This window comes from Daucus carota, chromosome 3, assembly GCF_001625215.2.
Source record: "Daucus carota subsp. sativus chromosome 3, DH1 v3.0, whole genome shotgun sequence".
Classification (NCBI taxonomy): domain Eukaryota; kingdom Viridiplantae; phylum Streptophyta; class Magnoliopsida; order Apiales; family Apiaceae; genus Daucus; species Daucus carota.
Genome location: NC_030383.2, coordinates 4514652 through 4541704, shown reverse-complemented (window position 1 = coordinate 4541704; position 27053 = coordinate 4514652). Strand labels below are relative to the sequence as shown.

The 27053-nt window shown below is 32.4% G+C and overlaps 1 protein-coding gene, 1 non-coding gene and 2 pseudogenes across 2 annotated transcripts; all 4 read left to right on the top strand.

Annotated features, from left to right (window-relative positions):
- The first annotated feature begins 1766 nt into the window (after positions 1-1766).
- LOC108212085 (putative SWI/SNF-related matrix-associated actin-dependent regulator of chromatin subfamily A member 3-like 1) lies at positions 1767-23634 on the top strand (annotated as a pseudogene).
- LOC135151849 (small nucleolar RNA snoR60) lies at positions 4768-4835 on the top strand (annotated as a pseudogene).
- On the top strand, positions 19597-19667 carry LOC135151847 (small nucleolar RNA snoR60). Its single transcript, XR_010290757.1, has one exon. It is a non-coding gene; the product is annotated as a small nucleolar RNA snoR60 (small nucleolar RNA).
- Positions 23088-25329, top strand: LOC108211892 (putative SWI/SNF-related matrix-associated actin-dependent regulator of chromatin subfamily A member 3-like 1). Its single transcript, XM_064089205.1, has 4 exons — positions 23088-23343; positions 23442-24578; positions 24662-24951; positions 25037-25329. The coding sequence occupies exons 2-3, from the start codon at positions 23724-23726 to the stop codon at positions 24911-24913; spliced, it is 1107 nt and encodes a 368-aa protein (XP_063945275.1). The 5' UTR covers positions 23088-23343; positions 23442-23723; the 3' UTR covers positions 24914-24951; positions 25037-25329.
- The last annotated feature ends 1724 nt before the right edge of the window (positions 25330-27053 follow it).

The window sequence follows — 27053 nt, the reverse complement described above, 5'->3', positions numbered from 1 at the left end:
TGCCCATAATAAAGGCAGATAGGCTTTAAAACCAAGCAGCCAACACAGTATTACGTGACCTGCCTTCCTTGGCTAACCAATCTGCTGATTTATTTAAGTGTCTGGGAATAAAAGAAAAACTAGCTCGCTGAATGAAAGTATTGGAGGCCACTCTCTCTAGGCTTCTGCACCAAGACACTCTCTCCTTAATTTTCTGAATACAATTGATTAATTGCAGAGAGTCAGAGAAAATAACACAGCTGTGAATACCAATAGGATTGTGCTCTAAGTGACCCATAAGCGTATTTAGGGCCTCAGACTCTGCCTCAAAACCATTATGAGCCACACAAGGCTCAGAGAAAATAAGAACTACTTTCCTGGATTTAGAAAGAATAAAGCCTCCCAATCCCGCAGAGCAAGCCTGACCCTGAGATTTGATACAAGCTCCATCAACAAAGCCCACATAAGAATACAAAGCAAACCACCTATCCAAGAGCAGCTGTAAGTTTCTCTTGATTTGAGTCCGAAAAACCTGATCAGGGGCTAGGACCCAGCCACATTCCTGCCCTACAGATAAGAGCCCAGCTGCCCAAGCCCAAGAATATGCCCTTGATTTGATAGTGATTCAAATTGAAAATATGAATAATATAATTCAATTGTATTTTCAAATTAATTTTAAATTTCATTTTTTCATCATATCTTATAAAATAGTTAAATATTTTATTGAAATGATTCACAAAAAATAGTGGTCAAATAATCATTTCCTTTTTATTAATTGAGAAATTCTAGTCGTTTAAATAATAGAAGACATTCACAAAAATAAAAATAAAAAAAAAGAAATAAGAACTTAAGGGGGTGTATTCAACTCAGATTTTAATGTATCTTATATAGTCTACATATTTTAATAGATTGTGTGTGATTTTAATTTTACATGGATTTTTAAAATATTGTAGAGTCTTTAAGATTTAAATAACTTCAAAATCTCATGGATACAAGTCCCTTTTTAACCAGCTGAACCAATCTCATCAGTGAATACCATCAAACTTTTAAGCATAAATTAAAATCCTCATTGGATACCACCAAATTTTGTAACATAATTTAAAATCATAATTGAATATCCCAATATTATGATACATTTTTTAAAATCCGAGTTGAATATCCCCTAATTTCATAAATGAAACAAATCTTTTAAAATCTCATGGAGTTTGGTAGGATTCAAATATCTTAAAATATACTAAACAATCCTATAAAATCCATCATTTTATGAAGTCCAAAAAAATCCATCACCATCAATTTAATTTTAACTTTGTTCTAAAAGTTGGTGATTAATCACGATTAATCCATGTTTCGTAACTCGTCGAACTAATTAAATATTTAATTATTTTATTAATCATCCGATTAATTCCCGATCAATCTAATTAATCCCCAATTAATGCTTATTCTGTAACTTCACTGATTAAGTCCGATCGCTTTTTACAATATTGAATTTTAAATAATTCCAATTGAATACCATTATCCTTTAAGCACAAATTAAAATCTGCATTGAATGCCACTAGATTTTGTATTAAAATTTAATTTCTTAATTGAATATCCAAAAAATCTTTTAAAATCTCAATTAATACCCCTACATAGCATTGATTTTAAGCCATCATTTACCTTGGTTTCACCGCCTCTTGATATCTATATATTCATATCATCCTATCTACATATCTCTCCATCTAGGGATAAAAAAAATGAACTCCCAGTTTTCAATTCCAATCTGTTTTACATATGTGGGTACTGTATAGATGTTATACAGATCTACATACATAGTCAAAGTCATCACATCACCAGCACGGTCCTTTCCAAAGGAAGTATCGATACAATTGCTATGGTGGAGATCCATTCAAAAAGTAGATGGGATGATTGAAATTGTTGTTTTTAGGTATGTGTGGTGTTTTGATTAAATTGTTTTGATTTATATTTGTGTGTTAAAATTATTTATTTGATGTCAATTACTGAATCTTGTTTTTAATCTTTTAGGTATTTTATCATCTGGATTGTTCTTGGTACATCAGTAAAATTGGGTTTTATTTGGTCTTCAGGTGTTACTGTGCAAGTATGCAAGTCTTGCACAGTAACATTGGTTGTGTCCTCTGCTGGAAATGCGTCCAATTTGATTGATCTTGTAGCTTCCAGGACAACATTGGTTGTGTCCTCGACTTCTGTGTTTTCGACGTGCAAAGAGCAATTGAAAAAGCACACGAAGCCGGGGAAGTTAAGTGTTTACTTGTATTATGAACAGAGGACTAAGGACCCAATGGAGCTTGTAAAGTATGATTTGGTACTGACCACGTACTCATTATTGGCGTCTGAACTGGAATCGGGATCACCCGTATTCCAAGTACCTTGGTGGAGGGTGATTTTGGATGAAGCACATCTGATTAATCACTCCACTCCTACACAAGCCTCTGCTGTACTTAGGTTAAATGCTAGACGGAGGCGGCTGGTCACTGGAACTCCCATACAAAACACTACAATTGTCTTGTATTCTCTCATGTCCTTTTTGAAATATAATCCATTTACAGACAAACACTCCAGGAAAAAGACGCTGCTAAAGCCAGTGGACACAAGTAGTGACGTCACTCGGTTAGAGGTACATATATTTCACTGTCATCAGCTACACATTTTAACATTCTTTCCCTGTATATTTGAAAGATTTTTCATGTTCTGTGTTAGGCTGTAATGGAAGCTATCTGTTTGAGGATCGGACAAAAGAGCAGAACATACTCGGATTGCCTCGAAAAATCATGAAAATATGTTCCGTCGATCTTTCTGCTGAGGAAAGGCAGCTTTATGATCAGATGGAAGTGGAGGCTAAGACTGCCGTTCAGGATTACATCTCCTCAGGCACAGTCAGAAGCCTCTACATAGCCGTGCTTGGAATAGTTCTTCGACTCCGCCAGACATGTACTCATATGGACCTCTGCCCTAAAGATCACATTGCAACTCTTCCGTGCAGCAATAAAGAAGGTATTTTACAGAACTATCTTTTATTAACATTTATGGACTACATAGTTTTGTAAATCTCTAAGACCCCGTATATTTTGCCTTGTAGGCATGATCTCTGAGATAGTTTTAGCATACACATATCCTCTTCCTGGAGCCCTGGTGGAATCCAGCAGTTGATGGACAAGCAATGGACAGAGTACTTCGGATAGGACAAATGAAAGAGGTGACAATTGTAAGAATCATAGCCGGAAAAAGCATCGAGGAGCGGATACTGGAGGTCCGGGATGGGAAGAAGAGGATGGCATCCAAAGCTTTAGACAGGAAGCCTGGTCATTAATACTTTATAGCTGTGTAAATAATTCTGTACTGAATTCATTTCCTGTCTTTGCATATGCAATACACGAACTATTGGGATATTGTATTATAGAAATAGAACCAATAAAATTGAAAAGATATATGTGAAATCTATTTTGTATCTTTAAATATTTTTTATTCAAATGATGTGAGCTATCCATACTTTGTTGCATCCCTTGAGGATAATTTCGCTAGTAACCTCTTAGCAAATTGTCTATTTATTGGGGCGAAATAAATCCTTAAAAAAGTGATAGTATTATGCCTCAAAGCAATCAATATATATTAATTATTTTTGCTGGATATTGGTATTCTAAAATTGTCATCTCCATCTGTCAATTTTTCTACCAATACAAACTAACTTTTCATTATCTATATTTGATAAAACTAAATTAAAGTTCACAGTCCCGCCGTTTTAATGTCAAAGATCAAAGAGTATGAAGAAACAAAGTGTTAAGATTGTAATTTTATAATTATGCTCTACAGTTGCAAAGATTTTTATAAGAAATGAGTAAAGTATATATAAATCTTTGTTATTCATGTGTTAAGTGGGTAAAAACATCTCGCGGGATTGATGTTTGATTGGTTTTAATCGGGATCAGACCTCAGGCCTCCTGAGGGCAACTTGGTTCTTCTCTCCATTAATTTCGAATATCGAAATCTAATGATCAAATAAGTTTAGAGACCGTTTGGAAACATGCATTTCATTTCGAATTATGGATTTCAAATGAAAAGATTTTACTTGTCATTTCAAATTCTAAATATGATATTTGAATGTCTGGATTTCAAATGAAATCCAAATCTGAATTCCCAAACAGGTTATTTGATCAAATCCAGAATTTAAAATGAAATCATGGTTCCCAAATAGGCCATTATTTAAATTGGCTTCAGATTAAATAATACGAGAAATTATTTAAATCACTTATCTATTTATCATGATATTAGTGTGTGTTACAAAGGGTGATCAAAGTTATTTTTGGGTAAATTATAAATTTTGCCTTTTAAAAAATTATGCTCGGTGTTTTCATTTATATGTTCCCTATTCATAAACAAATGCTCACATAATCCGTTCAACCCATGATCTCCTTTTCCAATGCCTTTTATATCAGCAATTTTTTCGTGTAACTCCTTTATGAGTTCTACAGCTGATATATGTCGTCCAATAATGTTTTTACTATAAATGGTTGATTAAATTGAAGGAGAGAGATTAAAGTTCATCAGTTTAGGTGTATAAACTTCTAAATTCTCGTTTTTTCCTCTCAACTCCATTTGGTTGTTCATCTTTCTTTTCTTTTCTTTATTTGAATTCATCTTTCTTATTTTGTGACATATATATAATAATGAATCACCTTTGCCTACTATATTATTCTTTGTTCTTTCTTTTTCTTGTTCCTAGCTATTCATGTATATACACCTATGGTGTTTTATGCAATTATTTTCAGCAACCTGAAGATGAGTTACTCAAATTCCTCCCCAGGGCATCATCAATGATGCAAAATAGAGTTTCCGATGCATTTTAACCTTTTAAATTAAAATTCTATATGTCTGCTATATGGAATTCCATATATCATGTTATATATATATATATATATATATATATATATATATATATATATATATTTATAATTTAAGAAATTTTAATTTGAATGCTAAGAAATTCATAGAATTTAGAAGGCCATGACAGGTAATTAAAATGGCAGGGTAATGAGTAACCAGAGTTCAAAATATGAAAGAATTTATGTCAATTTCATGTGCAAGCATCTGTCTAGAGTTGAAGTAACTCTACACTTTCCACTCTTTTCTTTTGTACTATTTTGCTATTTTGAATTATATGTGCAATGCCTCCAATTATATGCGTGTAACAACCAAAGCCTATGTAAGAAATACCAATCTATTAATTCTAAACTTGTATCTTATTGCTTACTTGCTGAAACAGGGGCACAAATAATTGCAAGCGGTACATGTTCCGCAATTTGCTAAAAACATTAAAAAGTATTTATTGTATTTATTGTGTAGGGTTCACAAAAGTGGGATTTTCTCATCATGTTTGTCCCAAAATTCTTGGATGCTCTTGTTGGCGATTAACACACGTATTCCATGTGTGTTGCTTCCTTTCTTCGTGATACGTACGCACATCACATATTCACATATCAGACATTGACATGTAGTCACATTGACTTGCTCTAATGTTGTGGGCATTGTTGGATTTCTCTCGACATATTTGCGTGATTTATCGATCGAGTATGATATTCTTCTCATTTTCTAGAAAATCGTCTCATTATTGTTAGGCCATTTTCCTTCTTCACTGGTTTGTGTACACGCCGGGCATGAATCACAATTCAAGAAAATTAAACCTTTGGAATACAGATATTATATTTGAGAATATTAGACTTGCGAGAAGAGCAGACTGCAACACATGTTGCCTGTGGTCACTAAAAATATCATCGAGGAACTGGCTAGACGGCGGTTCCGGAATGGTATTGTGAAGTCAGTTTTATTTACCATCTTCGTGATGTACATCACAGATGTTGGTTCGTCGAAGAATTTGGCAAGGTTTCACAGGGTTTCTAAATGGTTTTGACGTGACAACCGTATTCTTGTGGGTGGGGTGTCTTAATTCGTGTCAACATAGTCTACAATGCAAATCATCCAGAGCTCCTGGCAAATTAGTTTTGATTTTGAGTGTGTATTTTGAAACGTCCCTGTCAGTATTACATGGGGGTGGAAAAGGAAAGAAATATGGTTAGTGTATTGGCGGTGATTGCTTTGGCAGCGTAGATAAAGGAGAACTGATAAGGATAGAGGATTACACAAGAAGGAATCAAGTTAATTCAAGAAAGTGTGCAATGACAGTGTTTATCCACTTTGATATTTCTGTTTCAAATCATTGTCACCCATCATCGACAAACAGAATTTAGGTAAGTCTCATGTGAAGAAGGTCATGAGCTAAGCTATTATATTAATATTATATCACACACACTATTTTATTTATTGTGCACTAAGCTGGGGGTCTTCACGGAAACAGCCTCTCTACTTTAAGGGCAGGGGAAGGACTGAGTACATTTTACCTTCATCAGACCCTGCTCTAAGCGGGAATACTGAGTACGTATCGTATGGTATTTTCTTTCGTGACTATGAGTTACTACTTCATATAGGTTCTTGTTTATTAGTATTAGGAATGTATATGGTACAAGTTGTGCATGTGGCCTTTAAATAATGGAATTGGATGAAACTCAAGCTTAAAGAACTTGAGTGGAACTTGGAAAGATTTTTTTGTTTATAGGATTGAGGAATTTTTATCAAGGTTTGTTAGAAATCCTTCTTTATGTTTGTCAATTTTTCTCTCGTCTCCTAAGCCTAAGATATATCTAAGTTCGCTTAGTAAATCCAACTGCAATGCATAATTCAATGACAATTCACAGAGCAATTTAGGATAGGTTTAGTTGTGATAGTGGTTTATAATTTTGGTAGTTTATAATTCAGATGGACATATTATTTTTTAATACACAATACATAGGACTTAAAAGTCACATTCTATATCCATATATTTCGGAAAGGAGTGTTAACTTTATAGTTTTCAACATTAGTTTTAAATTTCTCATGCTAGTACAAATTGCCAATAATGTTTTGTCGGAATTTTCAGAATAACCTAAATAGTTTTCTCCTCCTAGATTCTAAACTACTTTTTTTTAATTATATTTGAAAATAGGATCACTTTTGATCTAATATTAATTCAAAGTGTAAGCTAAACTTTAAATTACATCACAATTATTTTATTACCTTATTAATAGTAGAGTTGGTTATATGGAAATCTAGGTCGTGTCATATATCATTCGTCATATAGAAAGATCCTTGAGATGTTGATTTCAGCAGTGTCCAAAGTATCGTGACTTGATTATATTTTTCTCACATGTATTCTTACTATAAAATCTTGTAATATTGTTATATATATACTTATTCTTTCCTTGAAGATCATGTTAGCACTTACATGGCAGATATTTATAGTTTTTTGAGTTGGTTGTTTTATCTTTTGTAGTTGTTCAATAATTTCACACACATGATAATTAGTGAATGTCATGTAAGTTATTAGAAACTTCTATGAGTTCCTTTAGATGATATGTTTATATTATTATTAAGATGTCTAATAAAATTTATGAGATGGACTTACTTGGTTTGATACTGTGCATGCCGAGTCCATTTGTTGTGTTAATCATTCTTTTACTAATGAATTTCAAATTAAGTGGAACATGTTCCTTCGATTTAGTAATTTTTGCATTTTAATTTTTTTCCCAATCATATTAAGTAGAGAATCTACGATCAATTTTTGTATAATCTAATTTTTGTGTCATAGGTGTGCATCATAATATTATTCTTTGTTCTCTGAGAAAAAGCCTAAAATAAAGCCTAAGACGAAAATGACCAGTTGAGAAAACAAAATTATTATAATTAACTAAATTTTCTCAACCAACATAGCACATTTTGTAATATTGTTTAACAGAGTCCAAAATCATGAAATATTAATGAGAAATTCAAGATAAATCTATCAAGAAATTAGAAACAAGGAGAAAATATTAATATACGGAACTAGCCGAACTGATTAAATATCTGACTATTTCATTATTCATCCGATTAATCCCCGATCAATCCAATTAATCTCCGATTAATCCTTGTTCCGTAACTTCACCGATTAAGTCCATTTCCCGCTTTTTACAATAATGGATTTTAAAGAAGGGTCTTGTTCCCTAACAATCGTGTGTCAGTGAGGGCTTATCTAACACACTATACAGGGACAGTTGGAACTATATTTTAAGGGTTCAAATTCAATATTATTTTTTACTTAATTTGCTATTAATATCTGCAGACCAGAAAAGTTTCATTCCGCGAATATTATTCACAGAAAGGCGAATTCCCGTTCGGCGGATATTTATAGCGAATCCATTAAAAAATAAGATTGAATATAAACCCTTAAAATATAGAGCTAACGGCCCCGTACAGTGTGTTAGATAGCCCCTCCCTGACACACGGCTGTGAGAGAAGATGACCCTTAAATAATCTCAACTATATACCATCATATTTTTTTAGCTTAAATTAAAATTCACATTGAATACTACCAGATTTTGTAGCATGATTTAAAATCTTAATTGAATATCACAATAATTTGATACATGTTATAAAATCCGAATGCAGTATCACTGAATTTTATAAAGAAACAAAATCTTTTAAAATCTCAATTAATACCCCAGCATAGCTTTGGCTTTTAGCAATCATTCATCTTGGTTTCACCGCCTCTTGATATCTATATATTCATATCCTCCGATCTACATATTTCTCCATCTACTGGTAGAAAGAATGAACTCCCAGTTTTCAATTCAAATCTGTTTTACATATGTGGGTACTGTATAGATGTTATACAGATCTACATACATATTCAAAGTCATCACATCACCGCCAGCACGGTCCTTTCCAAAGGAAGTCTCGATGCAATTGCTATGGTGGAGATCCATTGAAAAAGTAGATGGGATGATTGAAATTGTTGTTTCCAGGTATGTGTGGTGATTTAATAAAATTGAATCGATTTACATTTGTGTGTTAAAATCATTTGTTTGATAAAATCTTGTTTTTAATCTTTTAGGTATTTTATCATCGAGGTTGTTCTTGGTACCTTAGTAAAATTGGATTTGGCGAGGTCTTCATCAGTTACAGCGCAAGTATGCAAGTCTTCCTGTAAGTAGCACTATTTTGGCTTTTTATTATTCTTTGCCCAACATTTTTCACTATTTGGGATTTTATGAGTATGTGGATTGCTTCACAATCCAGATGTTAAGAGATGGTATGATATCATTTTGTAAATTATGGTATGATATTAATTATTATTGATATGTTATGTTTTCTGTATGCCTTAATTTCGTTTTTACATGTTCAAAAATCGAGATCTAAAGGGCGTCCATATAACTCGATTTATATGCTTATGTGTTATATTGACTAAATTATGTCAAAGTTTAAAAAGTTTTGAGATGAAATCTTTGTATACCCTTGAGAGATGTCATAATGAACACGTACTTACGAGCGTAATTGAATGCAAGCAGAGTTCTATAACAACCCAGAGTTGGTGGTCGAAGAAGATGGTTGCAATACTAGATGACGGTGAAGAAATTGACTGTCCGATTGGCATTCGTCGCCGACAAACATTGTGATCACACGATGTGCTTACATATGATGCCAGTCCTGCATCCTGAAGACTCTGAGACGCGGCAGACGCTGCTGCCCTCTTTGCCGGCATGATCTGTCGGAGTCTGATATTTTCTCAGCTCCAACAGAAAAAAGTAATGCCGAAATGGCCTCTTCCGGTAAATCATCGAAGATAACTGCTCTCTTGAAACTTCTGTCAGAAGCACGGGATCAGGACCCCACAGCAAAGTCTGTTGTCTTCTCACAGTTCAGGAAGATGCTGACATTACTTGAAGAGCCTCTGAAGACTGCTGGCTTCAACGTATTGCGTTTGGATGGATCGATGAACGCAACAAAGAGGGCTCAAGTCATCAAAGATTTCGGTGAGCCAGCTCCTAATGGTCGTCCCATGGTTTTGCTTGCCAGTCTAAGCGGAGTTGACCTCGCTGCTGCTAATAGGGTGTACCTCCTGGAACCATGGTGGAATCCAGAAGTTGATGAACAAGCAATAAACAGAGTACACCAGATAGGGCAAACGAAAGAGGTGACTGTTGTACGAATCGTTGCCCGAAACAGCATCGAGGAGCGGATGTTGGCTCTCCAGGATCAGTAGAGGATGGCATCCAAAGCTTTAGACAGGAAGGCTAGGCCTAGGCATTATTACTTAGCTGTAATTCTGTACTGAATTCATCTCCTGTCTTTGCATATATGCAATACACGAACTGTTGGAATATTGTTTTATAGAACCAATAAAATGAAAAGGAAAAAGATATTTGTGTGTTTGTCTCTTTAAATTTTTTTTATTTATATGATGTGAGTCATTCTTCATACTTTGTTGTATCCAATGAGAACAATTTTGCTAATAATTTCTTAGCAAATTGTTTGTCAATTGGGGCGAAATAAATCCTTAAACAAAGTGATAGTATCACGCCTCAAAACAATATGGTTTAGTTATATTTGCTGGATATTGGTATTTTAAAAATTCCATCTTCATATGTCAATTGTTCTATCAACACAAACTAACTTTTCATTCTCTATGAAAATTAAACTAAGTTAAAGTTCACAACCCCGTCCTTTAGTGTCAAAGTTCAAAGAGTATCAAGAAATTGGGGTTGAAATTGTATTTTTATGGTTGAGCGTTGCAAAGATTTTTGACAAGAAACGAGTAATGTATATACAAATCTTTTGTTATCCATGTGTTAAGTGGGTAAAAGCATCTCCCGCAATTGCATGTATGCCTGTATTAGTGCCGGGCAACTTGGTTCTTCTCTCCATTAATTTGGAATATGGAAATTTGATGATCAAATAAATTTAAATTGACGTCAGATTAAAGAATATGAGAAACTATTTAATCACTTATCTATTTGTCATGATATTAGTGTGTGTATTACAAAAGGTGGTCACTGATAAATTATAAATTTCTCATTTTGAAAATAATTATTGTTGTTGTATAATATTTTATCAAAGAAAGATTTGAATTAAAAATATTATTTTTTATAAAATTATTCGTTGCCGTACCTAATTTTCATAAATAGTCATTATAGATAAAATAACTATAATATAAGTTTTAATTGATGAAACGAATGTTATATATAGAAATATAATTAAAACAATAGAATGAAATAATTTTTAATTTATTGAAATCCTCTATTTCATATATAAATGCCGCAACAAAAACAGTATATGAGCACAACTGTATGCGTGTAACAACCAAATCCAATGTAAGAAAGACCAGGCTATTAATTATAAACTTGTATCGTATTGCTTATTTGCATAAATGGAAGCACAAATAGTTGCAAGCGTTACATGTTCCGCAACTTACTAAAAAAACATTAAAAAGTATTTATTGTATTTTTAGCTTAGAAATTACTTTGGTGACTATTGGTTACTACATCATATGTAGGTTACATCATATAAGTTCTTGTGTATGATTATTAGGAATGCATACGGTTTGTGTCAAATGATTATTAGAAATGAAATATTCTTTGTCTGTGGATGGAGACTTGTCTCATCATGGTGAGTAGCTACGAACAAAAAATGTGACACCCTAAAATTCTTTGTTTGTCATGATTGGATTGGTTTACATTCTAGTTTAAATATAATTCAAAACTCAGTGCCCAGACCATTTTGCCCCGTTTAGTGACATTTCAAATTTTAGAAAAAGAAGGAATATTTATCTGGCATAGCTATGTAGAACAAGAAACTAGCCATATAAAGCATAACACAGTAATTGTTTTTGGGCTAGGGACCCAACTTGGATCAGGATGAGGTCGGACTGGAGTCGAAATGAGGTTGGGCCAAGGTTGTAGGATTGGGCCTGAATGGGGTTTTTGGACCTGTGTTGTGTGAGCCGCTGGATAACTCAGTGGTTATGAACTTATTTTCTGTCGTTTCAAATCATGGGTTCGACCTGACTCATCCCAAGAGTTTGATAGAACATATACTCATTTGTAAGGACGAAGGCTATAAGTAATATTTGTCAAAAAAAAATAAATATACCAGTGATTTATGTAATCTTAATTTTTAATCTTTGTGATATAGAATGAGGTCAGCCTGAAGAATTAATATTCTAAATGTAAAAAATCACATTAAACGAGAAAAGGATAAAATAACGAAAGTGGGTGGTGATATGTACGTGATATCAGGAGTGATGTATGATTTCTCGCATTTTTATTTAATTTTTATTTATTTGAATGATTTTGTTTAGTTACTCAACTCTATGATCTAATTTATTTTTGCCTTAACATGCTATGAGGTGAGCCTCATGAATTAATCTTCTAGAATATACTCCATCTCTGGTTCTTGGGGAGGGAGGACTTGACCTTCTATAAAGAGTAATTTCGTAATTTATTTTATACTTTTAAATAAAATTGAATTTATATATGTTTATAAAAGAAAGAAAATTTTGAAAAGTACAATTAAGAAATTGTATATTATATACAATTTAAAATGTGTGTCGGATAGTTACAAATGATAAGAAAAAATGAAAATATGTGTTAAATAATAAAAATTCATATAAAAAATGAGAGCGAGTAAGAGTAACAATTAACTTTAAATAACAAAAAATCAAAATAATGAAAGTGACAAGAAAAGAACAAACATATTAAACCAAATTTCCTACAAATCACATGCATACTTCTTATTATAAAGTCTCGTATATGTGGACTAAAATCTCACTTAAGCAAATATAAAGGAATCACTGAACTAAATACTCCCTCTTCTTTACGTTATTTTTGACACGTATTTTAAGACTCTTATAAATTATACTTACATTATATAATTTTTTTTAAAAAAAATTCAAAAAAAAAGTTTGAATTTCAATCCTAACCCTTGAAATACAAATCCGATGCCTGACAACTATTCTCACAACTATTCTCAGGACCAAAACCCTACTTTAATTATTTAACAGAGTCCATGAAAGATTAAAATTCAAGATAAAGCTCTCAAGAAATCATAAAAATGGAGGAAATATGAGATAGTGGTGATTGAACAAAGATAGAATTTTTTTTTTATGAAATGTTGTTTTAATGATAAAACATGAAAAATATTTTTCAAAAATTGCATAATTGTCAAGAAATAATAAATTTGAAGTTTGATTACAAATATTGTGTTCCAAAATTCATAAATTTTAAATTCTAGTGCCAACAAATGAAACTAAAAATGAGATTAAGTATAATCTAGTGACCAATAAAATATAATGTAATTTTATTTTCAAATTAATTTTAAAATTTCATTTTTTTCATCATATCTTATAAAACAGTTAAATATTTCATTCAAATGATTCACAAAAAATAGTGGTCAAATAATCATTTACCTTTTTATTAAGGGAAAATAGATTTTTTTGCCACTCAACTTATAGCGTTTTTAGAAACTTACCACTCAACTAATTTATTTTTTCTTTTAGTCATTAATCTTAGGTTTGGTTTTATTTTTAGCCACCAAGTTAGGTTCGGATTTGATTACTAGCATTATGATAATTTTTTGTAGCATCATTTATACATAATGATAGTATGACCTGACCAAAAAAAATGATAGTATGTAATATTTTGATGATGTGTCGCATATTTATATCTTTATATATAGCAATAATAATATAAAATGAGCCGATGAAAATTAAAATCAGGAAAAATCGTAATTAGATTCTAAAAATTCAATAAATCATGAATATGAAATTAATGACTTCAAACAATTCACCTCCTCTCCTAAGATAAATTGTAATTGAGTGATATGACACATCATCTTTAGCTATTAAAGTTTCAATCGACTAGCTCAGTCTAAGATCTCTTTTAAATTTATCTTCAAAAATTTTAATAACTTTATCTTATTTCAATTTTCAAGATAAATACATAGAGAAGAAAACTTAATTTTCGATGATTGTCCTCTATATATAATGCATCATTTTATATTATTTTTACTCCCTCCGTCCCTCTCATTAGTTTACAGTTTTTTTTACTGCTTAGCACGTATTTAAGACTCTTATAAAACATAGTTCCATAACTTATTTTTGTGATTTTTTTTGTGTGTAAAAATTCAAACGCTGAATTGTCATTCGGAAGAAAAAAATAAAGTTATATTTGAAATTGCATCTTTTAAAGGCCATAAAATGCGTGTAAAATTCTTATCATCCAAGGTGAACGACCTTGGAGACATAAAAAGTACTATATATAAAAATACAAACATATATCAAATCATCAAAATATTACACATAATATGTAATGCTAATAATTAAATCCGAATGTTAACTTCAGTGACAAAAAAAAGCTGAATCTAACACTAGTGAGTAAAATAAAAAAAAAATTATAGTTGAGTGGTTAGTTTCTAAAGACGCAATAAGTTTAGTGACAAAAAATTTTATCATAATACTAGTAATCAAATCCGAACCTAAATTGGTGGCGAAAAATAAAACCAAACCTAACATTAGTGACTAAAAGAAAAAATAAATTAGTTGGGTGGTAATTTTCGAAAAACGCTATAAGTTGAGTGGCAAAAAAATCTATTTTCCCTTTTATTAATTAGGAGGACACTCACAAAAATAAAAAAAATAGAAATAAGAAATTAAGGGAGTTGTATTTAACTTAGATTTAAATAGATTGTATGTGATTTTGATTTTATGTAAATTGTTAAAATATTGTAGAGTCTTTAGGATTCGTTGTCTTATGGAGAAATATCGAGAGCGTCGTAAGGATCTTCATATGGTATTTATAGATCTTGAAAAGGCTTATGGCAGTGTACCACGGGCGGTTCTTTGGAGATGTTTAGCAGCGCGGGGTTCCAGCGGTGTATATTCGAACCATACAGGATATGTATTCAGCGGTGGGAACATGTGTTCGGACACCTGTTGGGGATACTCAGTATTTTCCAGTTGAGGTAGGGCTTCATCAAGGGTCGGTATTAAGTCCTTTGCCGATGATATTGTATTAATCGCTGAGTCTCGAAACGATGTTAATATAAACCTAGAACGTTGGCGTACATCGCTGGAGGGTTATGGGTTGCGTCTGAGCCGTTCTAAAACTGAGTACTTATGTGCCAATTTCAGTGAGGAGGTTCATGAGGAGGATGTAGTTGTATGTATCGGGCAAGCCCGTGTATGACAAACAAATACATTTAAATACTTGGGTTCTATCATTCAGAGTAATGGTGATATTTCAGCGGATGTGACTCATCGTATTTTGACGGGATGGCTTCGTTGGAGGGCTGCTTCTGGTGTGTTGTGTGATAAAAGTGTACCTTTGAAGTTGAAGGGTAAATTTTATCGAGTGGCAATCAGACCGTCATTACTATATGGTTCTGAGTCTTGGCCATTAAAAAAGGCTCAGGAACGTCGCCTAGAGACAGCAGAATTGCGTATGTTGCGTTGGATTTGTGGTAAGACTATGACAGATCATATACCGAATGTTACTTTTCGACGCCTTTTAGGGGTTGAGTCTATCTCTAAGAAAATAAGGGAGGGGCGTTTACGTTGGTATGGACATGTTCGGCGTAAATGTAACTCAGCCCCGGTTCGAAGGGTGGAACGCATATCGGTTCGGGGAAAGAGAAAGAGAGGTCGGCCCCGTCGGACGTGGTCTGATCAATTGAGTTTGGACTTGGGAGCCCTAAATCTAACGGGAGATATGACATTAGATAAGAATGATTGGCGAAGGCGTATTAGAGTAGTTGAGACTCGGTTTAGTGGCTTACAGGGGTTTTGAGTGTTCTGGTGTTATGCTTTTAGGACAAGGCTCAGGTGCAACGGCTCAGATCATTCATGCACAGATGCATTGCCGATGGAGGTGAGTCCCATGTGTTAGCAATCATGGGCCAAGGTACAATCTACTTATATTTCACACAAAACTTTGTCTTGCACTAAGCCGGGGGTCTCACGGAAACAGCCTCCTTACTCTAAATGAGTAGGGGCATGGTCTGCGTACATTTTACCCTCCCCAGACCCTGCTCTAAGCGGGATATACTGGGTTTGTTTGGTTTGGTTTGGTTTAGTTGAAAATCCCATGAATTTTGGTAGGATGCAAATATCTTAAAATATATTGTACAGTTTTATAAAATTTGTCATTTTATGAAGTCAAAAAAAATTCATCAAACATTTGAATGCGATCAGATTTTAATGGAGTTCCCAATTAAATACCATCGATTTTCAAGCATAAATTAAAATCTTTATTGAATACCACCATATTTTGTAGTATAATTTAAAATCATAATCGAATATTTTAAGATTATCAAACATTTATTAAAATCCGAGTTGAATATCCTCGAATTTCATAAATAAAACAAATCTTTTAAAATCTCATGGATTTTGGTAGGATTCAAATATCTTAAAATGTATTATATTGAACAATCCTATATATTCCATCATTTTATGAAATATTTTAATGGATTTTAAATAATTAATTAAATACAATCATATTTTTAAGCATAAATTAAAATCCACATTGAATAACACCAGATTTTGTAGTTAATTGAATATCCCAAAAATCTTTAAAATCTGAGTATAATATCACTGAATTTCATAAATGAAAAAAAAATCTTTCAAAATCTCAACTAATATGCGTGTATAGCCTTGACTTTTAGCAATCATTCACCTTGGTTTCATGGCCCCTCGCTCTATATATATATCTCCATCTGCTGATAAAAAGAATGAACTCCCAGTTTTCAATTCCAATCTGTTTTACATATGTGGGTACTGTATAGATGTTATACAGATTTACATGCATATTCAAAGTCATCACATCACCAGCGCGATCCTTTCTAAATGAAGTATCGATGCAATTGCTATATTGGAGATCCATTCAAAAAGTAAATTGGATGATTGAAATTGTTGTTTTTAGGTATGGGTGGTGTTTTGATAAAATTGATTTGATTTATATTTGTGTGTTAAAATTATTTGTTTGATGTCAATTATTGAATCTTGTTTTTAGTCTTTCAGGTATTTTATCATCGGGATTGTTCTTGGTACATCAGTAAAACATTGTGATCACTCACATTTATTGCCAGTCCTGCATCCTCAAGACCCTAGGACGTGGGTGGCAGACCCTAAACTGTAGAAAATCTTGTTGAAGTTCCATCTCCCAAGTCCCATTTCGAGTAAAAAGTTCATCATGACCACCTGCCTTCAACTGCATCATGTACCGGAGTTGATCTCGCTGCTGCTAATATGGTGTACCTCCTAGAGCCATGGTGGAATCCAGAAGTTGATGAACAAGCAATGGACAGAGTACACCAGATAGGGCAAACGAAAGTGGTGACAGTTGTACGAGTCATTGCCCGAAACAGCATCGAGGAGCGGATACTGGAGCTCCAGAATGAGAAGAAGAGGATGGTTGCCTTTCAAAAGGAAAAGAAGAAGAGGGCGGAGATGGCATCCAAAGCTTTAGACAAGAAGGCTGGGCATTATTACTTTAGCTGTGTAAATAATTCTGTACTGAATTCTTTCCTGTCTTTGCATATGCAATACACGAACTGTTGGAATATTGTATTACAGAACCAATAAATGAAAAAGATATTTCTGAAATCATTTTTGTATCTTCAAATATTTTTTATTTAAATGTTTTGAGTCATCCTTCATACTTTGTTGTATCCTGTGAGAATAATTTCACTACTAATCTCTTATCATATTGTCTATCAATTGGGGTGAAATAAATCCTTTAACAAACTTAAAAATTCCATCTCCATCAGTCAATTGTTCTACCAACACGAACTAACTTTTAATTATCTATATTTGATGAAAATTAAACTAAGTTAAAGCTCACAACCGGGTCCTTTAATGTAAAAGTTCAAAGAGTATCAAGAAACTTGGGTTGAGATTGTATTTTTATGATTGAGTTGTACAGTTGCAAAAAGATTTTTTATATGAAATGAGTAAAGTATATACGATCTTTGTTATCCATGAGTTAAGTGGGCAAAAGCACCTTCCAGGAATAGTGGTTTTAGCAGCGATCAGACTCAGGCCTCCTGTTTTTACATATTTAGCAGGGCAATTTGGTTCTTCTCTCCATTAACTTGGAATTTCGAAATCTAGTTAGCAAATAAGTTTAAATTAGCTTCAGGTTAAATAATATGAGAATTTATTTAATCACTTATCTATTTGTCATGATATTAGTGTATATCATAAAGGGTGATCACATGTACTTTTGGATAAATTATAAATTTCTCCTTAAAAACAATGATTGTTGTTGTTTAATATCTTATCAAAACAAGATTTGAATTAAAAATATTATTTTAATAAAATTATTCGTTATCATACCTAATTTTCATAAATAGTCATTATATCAGATAAAATTATAATTATTATATAAGTTTTAATTGATCAAACATATGGTATATATAGAAATATAAGAATCAATCCTTGGAATAAAATCTTAAAATGCCGAACCCTAAATTATAAATAGATTTTGAGGATCTAAATCTAAATACATGTTTTTGCATCGTTGTATGTGTTTAAAAATAATTTTAAAATATAATACAAATATAATTAAAACAATAAAATGAAATAACTTTTCATTTACTAAAATCTTCTATTACATATATAAATGCTGCAACAAAAAGGATACGTGAGCCCAATTTCTTTTAGAAATTACAATCTTGCCCATCATTCAACGAGAATGAAATTACTCCTTCATCCCTATCTATGATGTATGCTTGGTGTTTTCATTTATATGGTCGGTGTATTTTGCAGTGGTTGTCCAGGAACAGCTGTCCGGTCCTTTTCTATCTGCTTTTTGCGTGTTCAAACGTTCAGATACAATTGCTCGTTCCTCTCTCCAATATTTGCTTGCATGGGAAAGGTAGTTGTCTTGTGATTTTTTATGGGATTATCAATGGTGTGCCTATGGGCACACAACAATCACTAACTTTCATAAGAATAGTAAGTTTTAATTAGTGGATGAATAATAAATGTTGATGCATGCACACCAATTGCACCAATAAAAACAAGTCATTTTCATGAGAGCTGGTGCTTATTGTGGGCACACACTACAAAGACCGATATTTTATTATGCCATCTTTTACTTGTAGGTCATCGACTCGGCGTCCCTAACCAGAGCTTATATATCTAAGCTTTTTTTTTCTTGAAATATTGTTGAGGATTACGGCTTAAGAATCGGCTCGATTATTGGTTACTTTAGCGATTCATTTGGAGTTGGATAAGTTTGATATATGTGGACAGGTTTGAATCCCATCTTCTATTAAAAGTGCATTCTACCAACGTACTAAATTTTTGCAGCGAGTAAGATGTTTAGTTTGCACTGACGATGTTCAAGAAGCTCATATACAGTCTGCCCCCCCCCCCCCCTTCCCCTTTTCCCCTCTAATTTTTATACATACACACTTAGATACGTGCAATGATTGATCATAGAGTATATATTTACATTTGCACTTATATCGTAACTAGTACTTATGCCCTCCATGCTGGGCCTTTAAAGTTTGTAAATTCTCTATAAAAATGAATTATTATCTCATATCTGGATGATAAATAGATGTGCTTGTTTGGCTATTCTTTTCTTCATTTGAATTAATCTTTCTTATTTTGTGACAGTATATAACAATGAATCAATTACCTTTGCCTACTCTATTATTCTTGTTCCTAGCTATTCGACCGTGTTTCAAAATCATTGCAAGCTGAAGATGAGTTACTCTAATTCCTCCCAAGGGAATCATAAATAAAGCAAAATCGAGTTTCTGATGCTTTTTAACCGTTTAAATTAATATTCTATTTGTTTGCAATGGTTTTCCATGTTTCCTGTTCTCTATAATTATTTAAGAAATTTTAATTTGGATGCTAATAAATTGATTAGAATTTGAGGACGGCATGACAGGTATAATGACAGCATTATGAATAACCAGTTCAAATTATGAAATAATTTATGTCAATTTCCTGTGCAAGCATCTGTCTAGAGTTGAAGTAATTCTTTTTTACGATTATGCTATTATGAAATATACGTGCAATGCCTCCAATTATATGCGTGTAAAAACTAAAGCCTACGTAAAGAAGACCGATCTGTTAATTCTAAACTTGTATCTTATTGCTTACTTGCTGAAATTAAAGCACAAATAGTTGCAATCGGTACATCTTCCGCAACTTAGTGAAAAATATTAAAAAAATATTTATTATATTTTTAACTTAGGAATTATTTTGGTGACTATTGGTTACTACTTCATATGTCGGTCGAGAATATATGTGTGATCGAGAATATAGGTTCTTGTGTATAATTATTGAGAATGTATTCAATTTATGTCAAATGATGTTATGGATAACTACTTGATTTAAGTACAAGCTATGCATGTGGCCTTTAGAGTTTAGATAATGGAATTAGATGAAACTCAAGCTTAAATAACTTGAGTGGAACTTGAAAAGATCTTTTTATTTAAAGGATGGAGGAATTTTTATCAAGGTTTTTTTAGAAATCCTTCTTTATGTTTGGCAATTCTTTTCTCTTCTCCTTAGCCTAAGATCCAAGTTCGCTTAACAAATCCAACTGCAATGAATACTTCAATCATGACGATTAACACGAAGCAATTTAGGTTAAGTTTAGTTGTGATGGTGTTTTATAATCATGGTAGTTCACATACTTCGCATCCACAAGGACATATTATTTTTAGTGCATATATAGGACACATATTATTTTTAGTGCATATATAGGACTTAAAAGTCATATTCTATATCTTATATATCTTGAAAAGTTGTTTTAAGTTTACGATCTTGAAAATTAGTTTCAATTTTTTCATACTAGTACAAATTTTCAATAAAACTTATTCAAAATTTTTCGAATGCGATGCTTCCTCAGCTTATATAATTTTCTCCTCCCGAAGCTATAATCTATTTTTTTTACTATAATTGCGAATATGATGACTCTTTATATTATATTAATCTAAAGTGTAAGTTAGACTTTAGGTTACATCACAATTATATGGTTACCTTATTAAGAGTAGAGTCGGTTTCAAAGGAAATCTAGGTTGTGTCATATATGGTGTATAATTGACGCTTGAGTTCTTAACTCACATGTATTCTGACAATTTTGAGCTGGTTTATTTTTTGTAGTTGTTCAACAATTTCATACACATGATAATTAGTTATTTAACTTCTTAGAGTTCCTTTACATTAAATATTTATGTTATTATTAGGATGCCTAATGAAATTTATGATATAGAATTTTACTTGGTTTGATATTGTGCCCGAGTCCATTTCTGGTGTTAATCATTATTTTACTAATGAATTTTTAAATTAGGTGGAATGTATTCTTCCGATTTAGGAATCTTTGTATTATAAATCTTTTTCAATCATACTAGGTAGAGAATCTATAATCAATTTTTGTACAATATAATTTTTTTGTGTCATAGGTGCGCATCATGAAAATATTCTTTTATCCCTAAGAAAAACCTTAAATGAACATGACCTATACTAAGAAAAAAAATTGTTTTAATAAAGTTAATTTGTAGCTAACATAGGGCATTATGTAAAATTATTTAAGAGTCCACACAATCATGAAGTACTAAATGGAAATGCAAGATAAAGCTCTCAAGAAATCAAAAAAATGGAGGAGAATGAGATAATAGTGGTTGGACAGAATAAATTTTTTTTTTATGAAATGCTGTTTTAATTATGATAAAACATGTAAAATATCTTTCAAAAATAGCATTAATTTTCAAGAAATAACAAATTTGGAGTTTGATTACAAATATTGTCTTAAATGCCGAATTTTATAACTTTTAAATTTTAGTGACCAACAAACCAAATTAAAAATGAGATATAGTATAATATATATAGATTAGACTGCAACATTGTAAAATAGTTCAACTTTAATTATTGCTATATTTTGTGATGTTGTGATAGAAGTAAAATGAATATATTTTATTGATTCGTAATGACTTTTTAAATAATAAAAAGATATATGTATAAATAATTAGGTCAGAAATATAATCATTATTTCAATTAGAATGAATTATAAAATTTTTCTTCTTAACAAGTTATAATTTGTCAACTATTTCCACTATTCCTCGTTGAAACATTTTATCATTGTCATAGTGATTCAAATTGAAAATATCAATAAAATAATTCAATTGTATTTTCAAATTAATTTTAAATTTCATTTTTTCATCATATCTTATAAAATAGTTAAATATTTTATTCAAATGATTCACAAAAAATAGTGGTCAAATAATCATTTCCTTTTTATTAATTGAGAAATTCTAGTCATTTAAATAATAGAAGACATTTACAACAATAAAAAAAATAAAAACTTAACGGGGTGTATTCAACTCAGATTTTAATGTATCTTATATAGTCTACATATTTTAATAGATTGTGTGTGATTTTAATTTTATACGAATTTTTAAAATATTGTAGAGTCTTTAGGATTTAAGTAACTTAAAAATCTCATGGATACAAGTCCCCTTTTAACCAGCTGAACCAATCTCATCATTTGAATACCATCAAATTTTTAAGCATAAATTAAAATCCTCATTGGATACCACCAAACTTTGTAACATAATTTAAAATCGTAATTGAATATCCCAAGATTATGATACATTTTTTAAAATCCGAGTTGAATATCCCCTAATTTCATAAATGAAACAAATCTTTTAAAATCTCATGGAGTTTGGTAGGATTCAAATATCTTAAAATATACTAAACAATCCTATAAAATCCATCATTTTATGAAGTCCAAAAAAATTCATCACCATCAATTTAATTTTAACTTTGTTCTAAAAGTTGGTGATTAATCACGATTAATCACCGAATAATCCCTGTTTTGTAACTCGTCGAACTGATTAAAGATTTAATTATTTCATTAATCATACGATTAATCCCCGATCAATCCAATTAATCCCCGATTAATCCTTGTTCTGTAACTTCACTGATTAAGTCCTATCGCTTTTTACAATATTGAATTTTAAACAATTCTAATTGAATACCATTATCTTTTAAGCACAAATTAAAATCCGCATTAAATGCCACCAGATTTTGTATTAAGATTTAATATCTTAATTAAATATCCAAAAAATATTTTAAAATCTCAATTAATACCCCTACATAGCTTTGATTTTAAGCAATCATTCACCTTCATTTCACCGCCTCTTGATATCTATATATTCATATCATCAGATCTACACATATCTCTCCATCTAGGGATAAAAAGAATGAACTCCCTCTCTCCATCTAGGGATAAAAAGAATGAACTCCCAGTTTTCAATTCCAATCTGTTTTACATATGTGGGTACTGTATAGATGTTATACAAATCTACATACATAGTCAAAGTCATCACATCACCAGCACGGTCCTTTCCAAAGGAAGTATCGATGCAATTGCTATGGTGGAGATCCATTCAAAAAGTAGATGGGATGATTGAAATTGTTGTTTTTAGGTATGTGTGGTGTTTTGATAAAATTGATTTGATTTATATTTGTGTGTTAAAATTATTTATTTGATGGCGATTACTGAATCTTGTTTTTGATCTTTTAGGTATTTTATCATCGGGATTGTTCTTGGTACATTAGTAAAATTGGGTTTTATTTGGTCTTCAGGTGTTACTGTGCAAGTATGCAAGTCTTGCACAGTAACATTGGTTGTGTCCTCAGCTGGAAATGTGTCTAATTTGATTGATCTTGTAGCTTCCAGGACAACATTGGTTGTGTCCTGGAAGCTAGAGTTGTGAGTGATGGTGCGGTGGTGGAAGTGGTGGAGACGCCGAGGGAAGTGGTGAAGACGGAGTTGTTTTTGCATCAGAAGAAGGCGTTGGCTTGGATGGTGAAGACAGAGAGTTGGGCTGGGATGCCACCTTTTTGGGTGGAGCAGTGTGATGGGAGTTTTGTTAATGAGGTTATGAATGTTGGGGTGGCGCATAGGCCGAGGGCTTTGCGTGGGGGGATTTTGGGGGATGATTCGGGGATGGGGAAGACCTTGACTCTTCTTTCTTTGGTTGCGTTGGATAAGTGTAGTTATGATGGTGGTAGTGGTAGTGCTAGTGGTAGTGGTTCGGGGAGTGATGTGGTGGATGATGGTAAGGAGGAATTTGCTATTTATCAAGGTAAGGATCCAAAGAGGGCGAGAGGGAGTAAAGCGGTGGATAGAATGAGGAAAAGGCAGAGAGTTGTAGGAGAGCTAAGTAATGATGGAAATGCGTTGATTGATCTTGTGGCTTCCAGGACAACATTGGTTGTGTCCTCGACTTCTGTGTTTTCGACGTGGAAAGAGCAATTGAAAAAGCACACGAAGCCGGGGAAGTTAAGTGTTTACCTGTATTATAAACAGAGGACTGATGACCCAATGGAGCTTATAAAGTATGATTTGGTACTCACCACATACTCTTTATTGGCGTCTGAACTGGAATCGGGATCACCAGTATTCCAAGTACCTTGGTGGAGGGTGATTTTGGATGAAGCACATCTGATTAAGCACTTCACTCCTACACAAGCCTCTGCTGTACTTAGGTTAAATGCTAGACGGAGGTGTCTGGTCACTGGAACTCCCATACAAAACACTACAATTGACTTGTATTCTCTCATGTCCTTTTTGAAATATAATCCATTTACAGACAAACACTCCAGGAAAAAGACGCTGCTAAAGCCAGTGGACACTAGTGAGGTCACTCGGTTAGAGGTACATATATTTCATTGTCATCAGCTACACATTTTAACATTCTTTGCCTATATATTTGAAAGATTTTTCATGTTCTGTGTTAGGCTGTAATGGAAGCCATCTGCTTGAGGAGGACAAAAGAGCAGAACATACTCGGATTGCCTCAAAAAATTATGAAAATATGTTCTGTCGATCTTTCTGCCGAGGAAAGGGAGCGTTATGATCAGATGGAAGTGGAGGCTAAGACTGCCGTTCAGGATTACATCTCCACAGGCAGTCAGAATCCACTATATAGCCGTGCTTGGCATAGTTCTTCGACTCCGCCAGACATGTACTCATCTGGACCTATGCCCTAAAGATCACATTGCAACTCTTCCGTGCAGCAATAAAGAAGGTATTTTACAGAACTATCTTTTATTCACATTTATGAACTACATAGTTTTGTAAAGCTCCAAGACCCCGTATATTTTGCCTTGTAGGCATGATCTCTGAGATAGTTTTAGCATACACATATCCTCTTCCTGGGGCCCTGGTGGAATCCAGCAGTTGATGGACAAGCAATGGACAGAGTACTTCGGATAGGAGCATAGCCTGAAAAAGCATCGAGGAGCGGATACCAGAGGTCCGGGATGGGAAGAAGAGGATGGCATCCAAAGCTTTAGACAGGAAGCCTGGGCATTAATACTTTATAGCTGTGTAAATAATTCTGTACTGAATTCATTTCCTGTCTTTGCATATGCAATACACGAACTATTGGAATATTGTATTATAGAAATAGAACCAATAAAATTGAAAAGATATCTGTGAAATCTATTTTGTATCTTTAAATGTTTTTTATTTAAATAATGTGAGCTATCCATACTTTGTTGCATCCCGTGAGGATAATTTCGCTAGTAACTTCTTAGCAAATTGTCTATTTATTGGGGTGAAATAAATCCTTAAAAAAGTGAAAGTATTATGCCTCAAAGCAATCAATATTAATTATTTTTGCAGGATTGGTGTTCTAAAATTGTCTATCTCCATCTGTCAATTGTTCTACCAAGCACCAACACAAACTAACTTTTCATTATCTATATTTGATGAAACTAAATTAAAGTTCACGGTCCCGTCTTTTAATGTCAAAGATCAAAGAGTATCAAGAAACAAGGGGTTAAGATTGTATTTTTATGATTATGCTCTACAGTTGCAAAGATTTTTATAAGAAATGAGTAAAGTATATATAAATCTTTGTTATTCATGTGATGTGTTAAGTGGGTAAAAACATCTCGCGGGATTGACGTATGAGTGGTTTTAATCGGGATCAGGCCTCCTGAGGGCAACTTGGTTCTTCTCTCCATTAATTTGGAATATCGAAATCTAATGATCAAATAAGTTTCGAGACCGTTTGGAAACATGCATTTCATTTCGAATGATGGATTTCAAATGAAAAGATTTTACTTGTCATTTCAAATTCTAAATCTGATATTTGAATGTCTGGATTTCAAATGAAATCCAAATCAGAATTCCCAAACAGGTTATTTGATCAAATCCAGAATTTAAAATGAAATTATGGTTCCCAAATAGGTTATTACTTAAATTGGCTTCAGATTATATAATATGAGAAATTATTTAAATCACTTATCTATTTATCATGATATTAGTGTGTGTTACAAAGGGTGATCAAAGGTATTTTTGGGTAAATTATAAATTTTGCCTTTTAAAAAATAATGCTCGGTGTTTTCATTTATATGTTCCCTATTCATAAACAAATGCTCACATAATCCGTTCAACCCATGATCTCCTTTTCCAATACCTTTTATATCAGCAATTTTTTCATGTAACTCCTTTATGAGTTCATGTAACTCCTTTATGAGTTCTGCAGCTGATATATGTCGTCCAATAATGTTTTTACTATAAATGGTTGATTAAATTGAAGGAGAGAGATTGAAGTTCATCAGTTTAGGTGTATAAACTTCTAAATTCACGTTTTTTCCTCTCAACTCCATTTGGTTGTTCATCTTTCTTTTCTTTTCTTTATTTGAATTCATCTTTCTTATTTTGTGACAGTATATATAATAATGAATCACCTTTGCCTACAATATTATTCTTTGTTCTTTCTTTTTCTTGTTCCTAGCTATTCATGTATATACACCTATGGTATTTTATGCAATTATTTTCAGCAATCTGAAGATGAGTTACTTACACTACTACAAATTTAATCTTATGCGATGGTACTTGAATAGTGCTTTTGTATATACGTTATACAAGTATATTACTTGTATAGCCTTTTTATAAAAAACGGTACGTAAGCTACTATTTAAAAGTACTAAAAAAAGGAAAAAAAAGAAATATTACTACAATAATAGTTCTATAAACGCTATTGAAGTAAATGTATTTTAAGTAATATTATTGATACTACAATAGCGTTTTCATAAACGTTGTAGAAGGACACATATTTTAAGTAGTATTAGGAAAACTAGAATAGCGTTTCAATAAATGCTATAGAAGTGTCCATTA

Excerpts from the sequence above, each read along its gene's own strand:
- LOC108211892 (XM_064089205.1), top strand. The coding sequence starts at position 23,724 with ATGGTGAAGACAGAGAGTTGGGCTGGGATGCCACCTTTTTGGGTGGAG. Across the intron at positions 24,579-24,661 it reads GTGAGGTCACTCGGTTAGAG|GCTGTAATGGAAGCCATCTG; the intron begins GTACATATATTT and ends GTTCTGTGTTAG.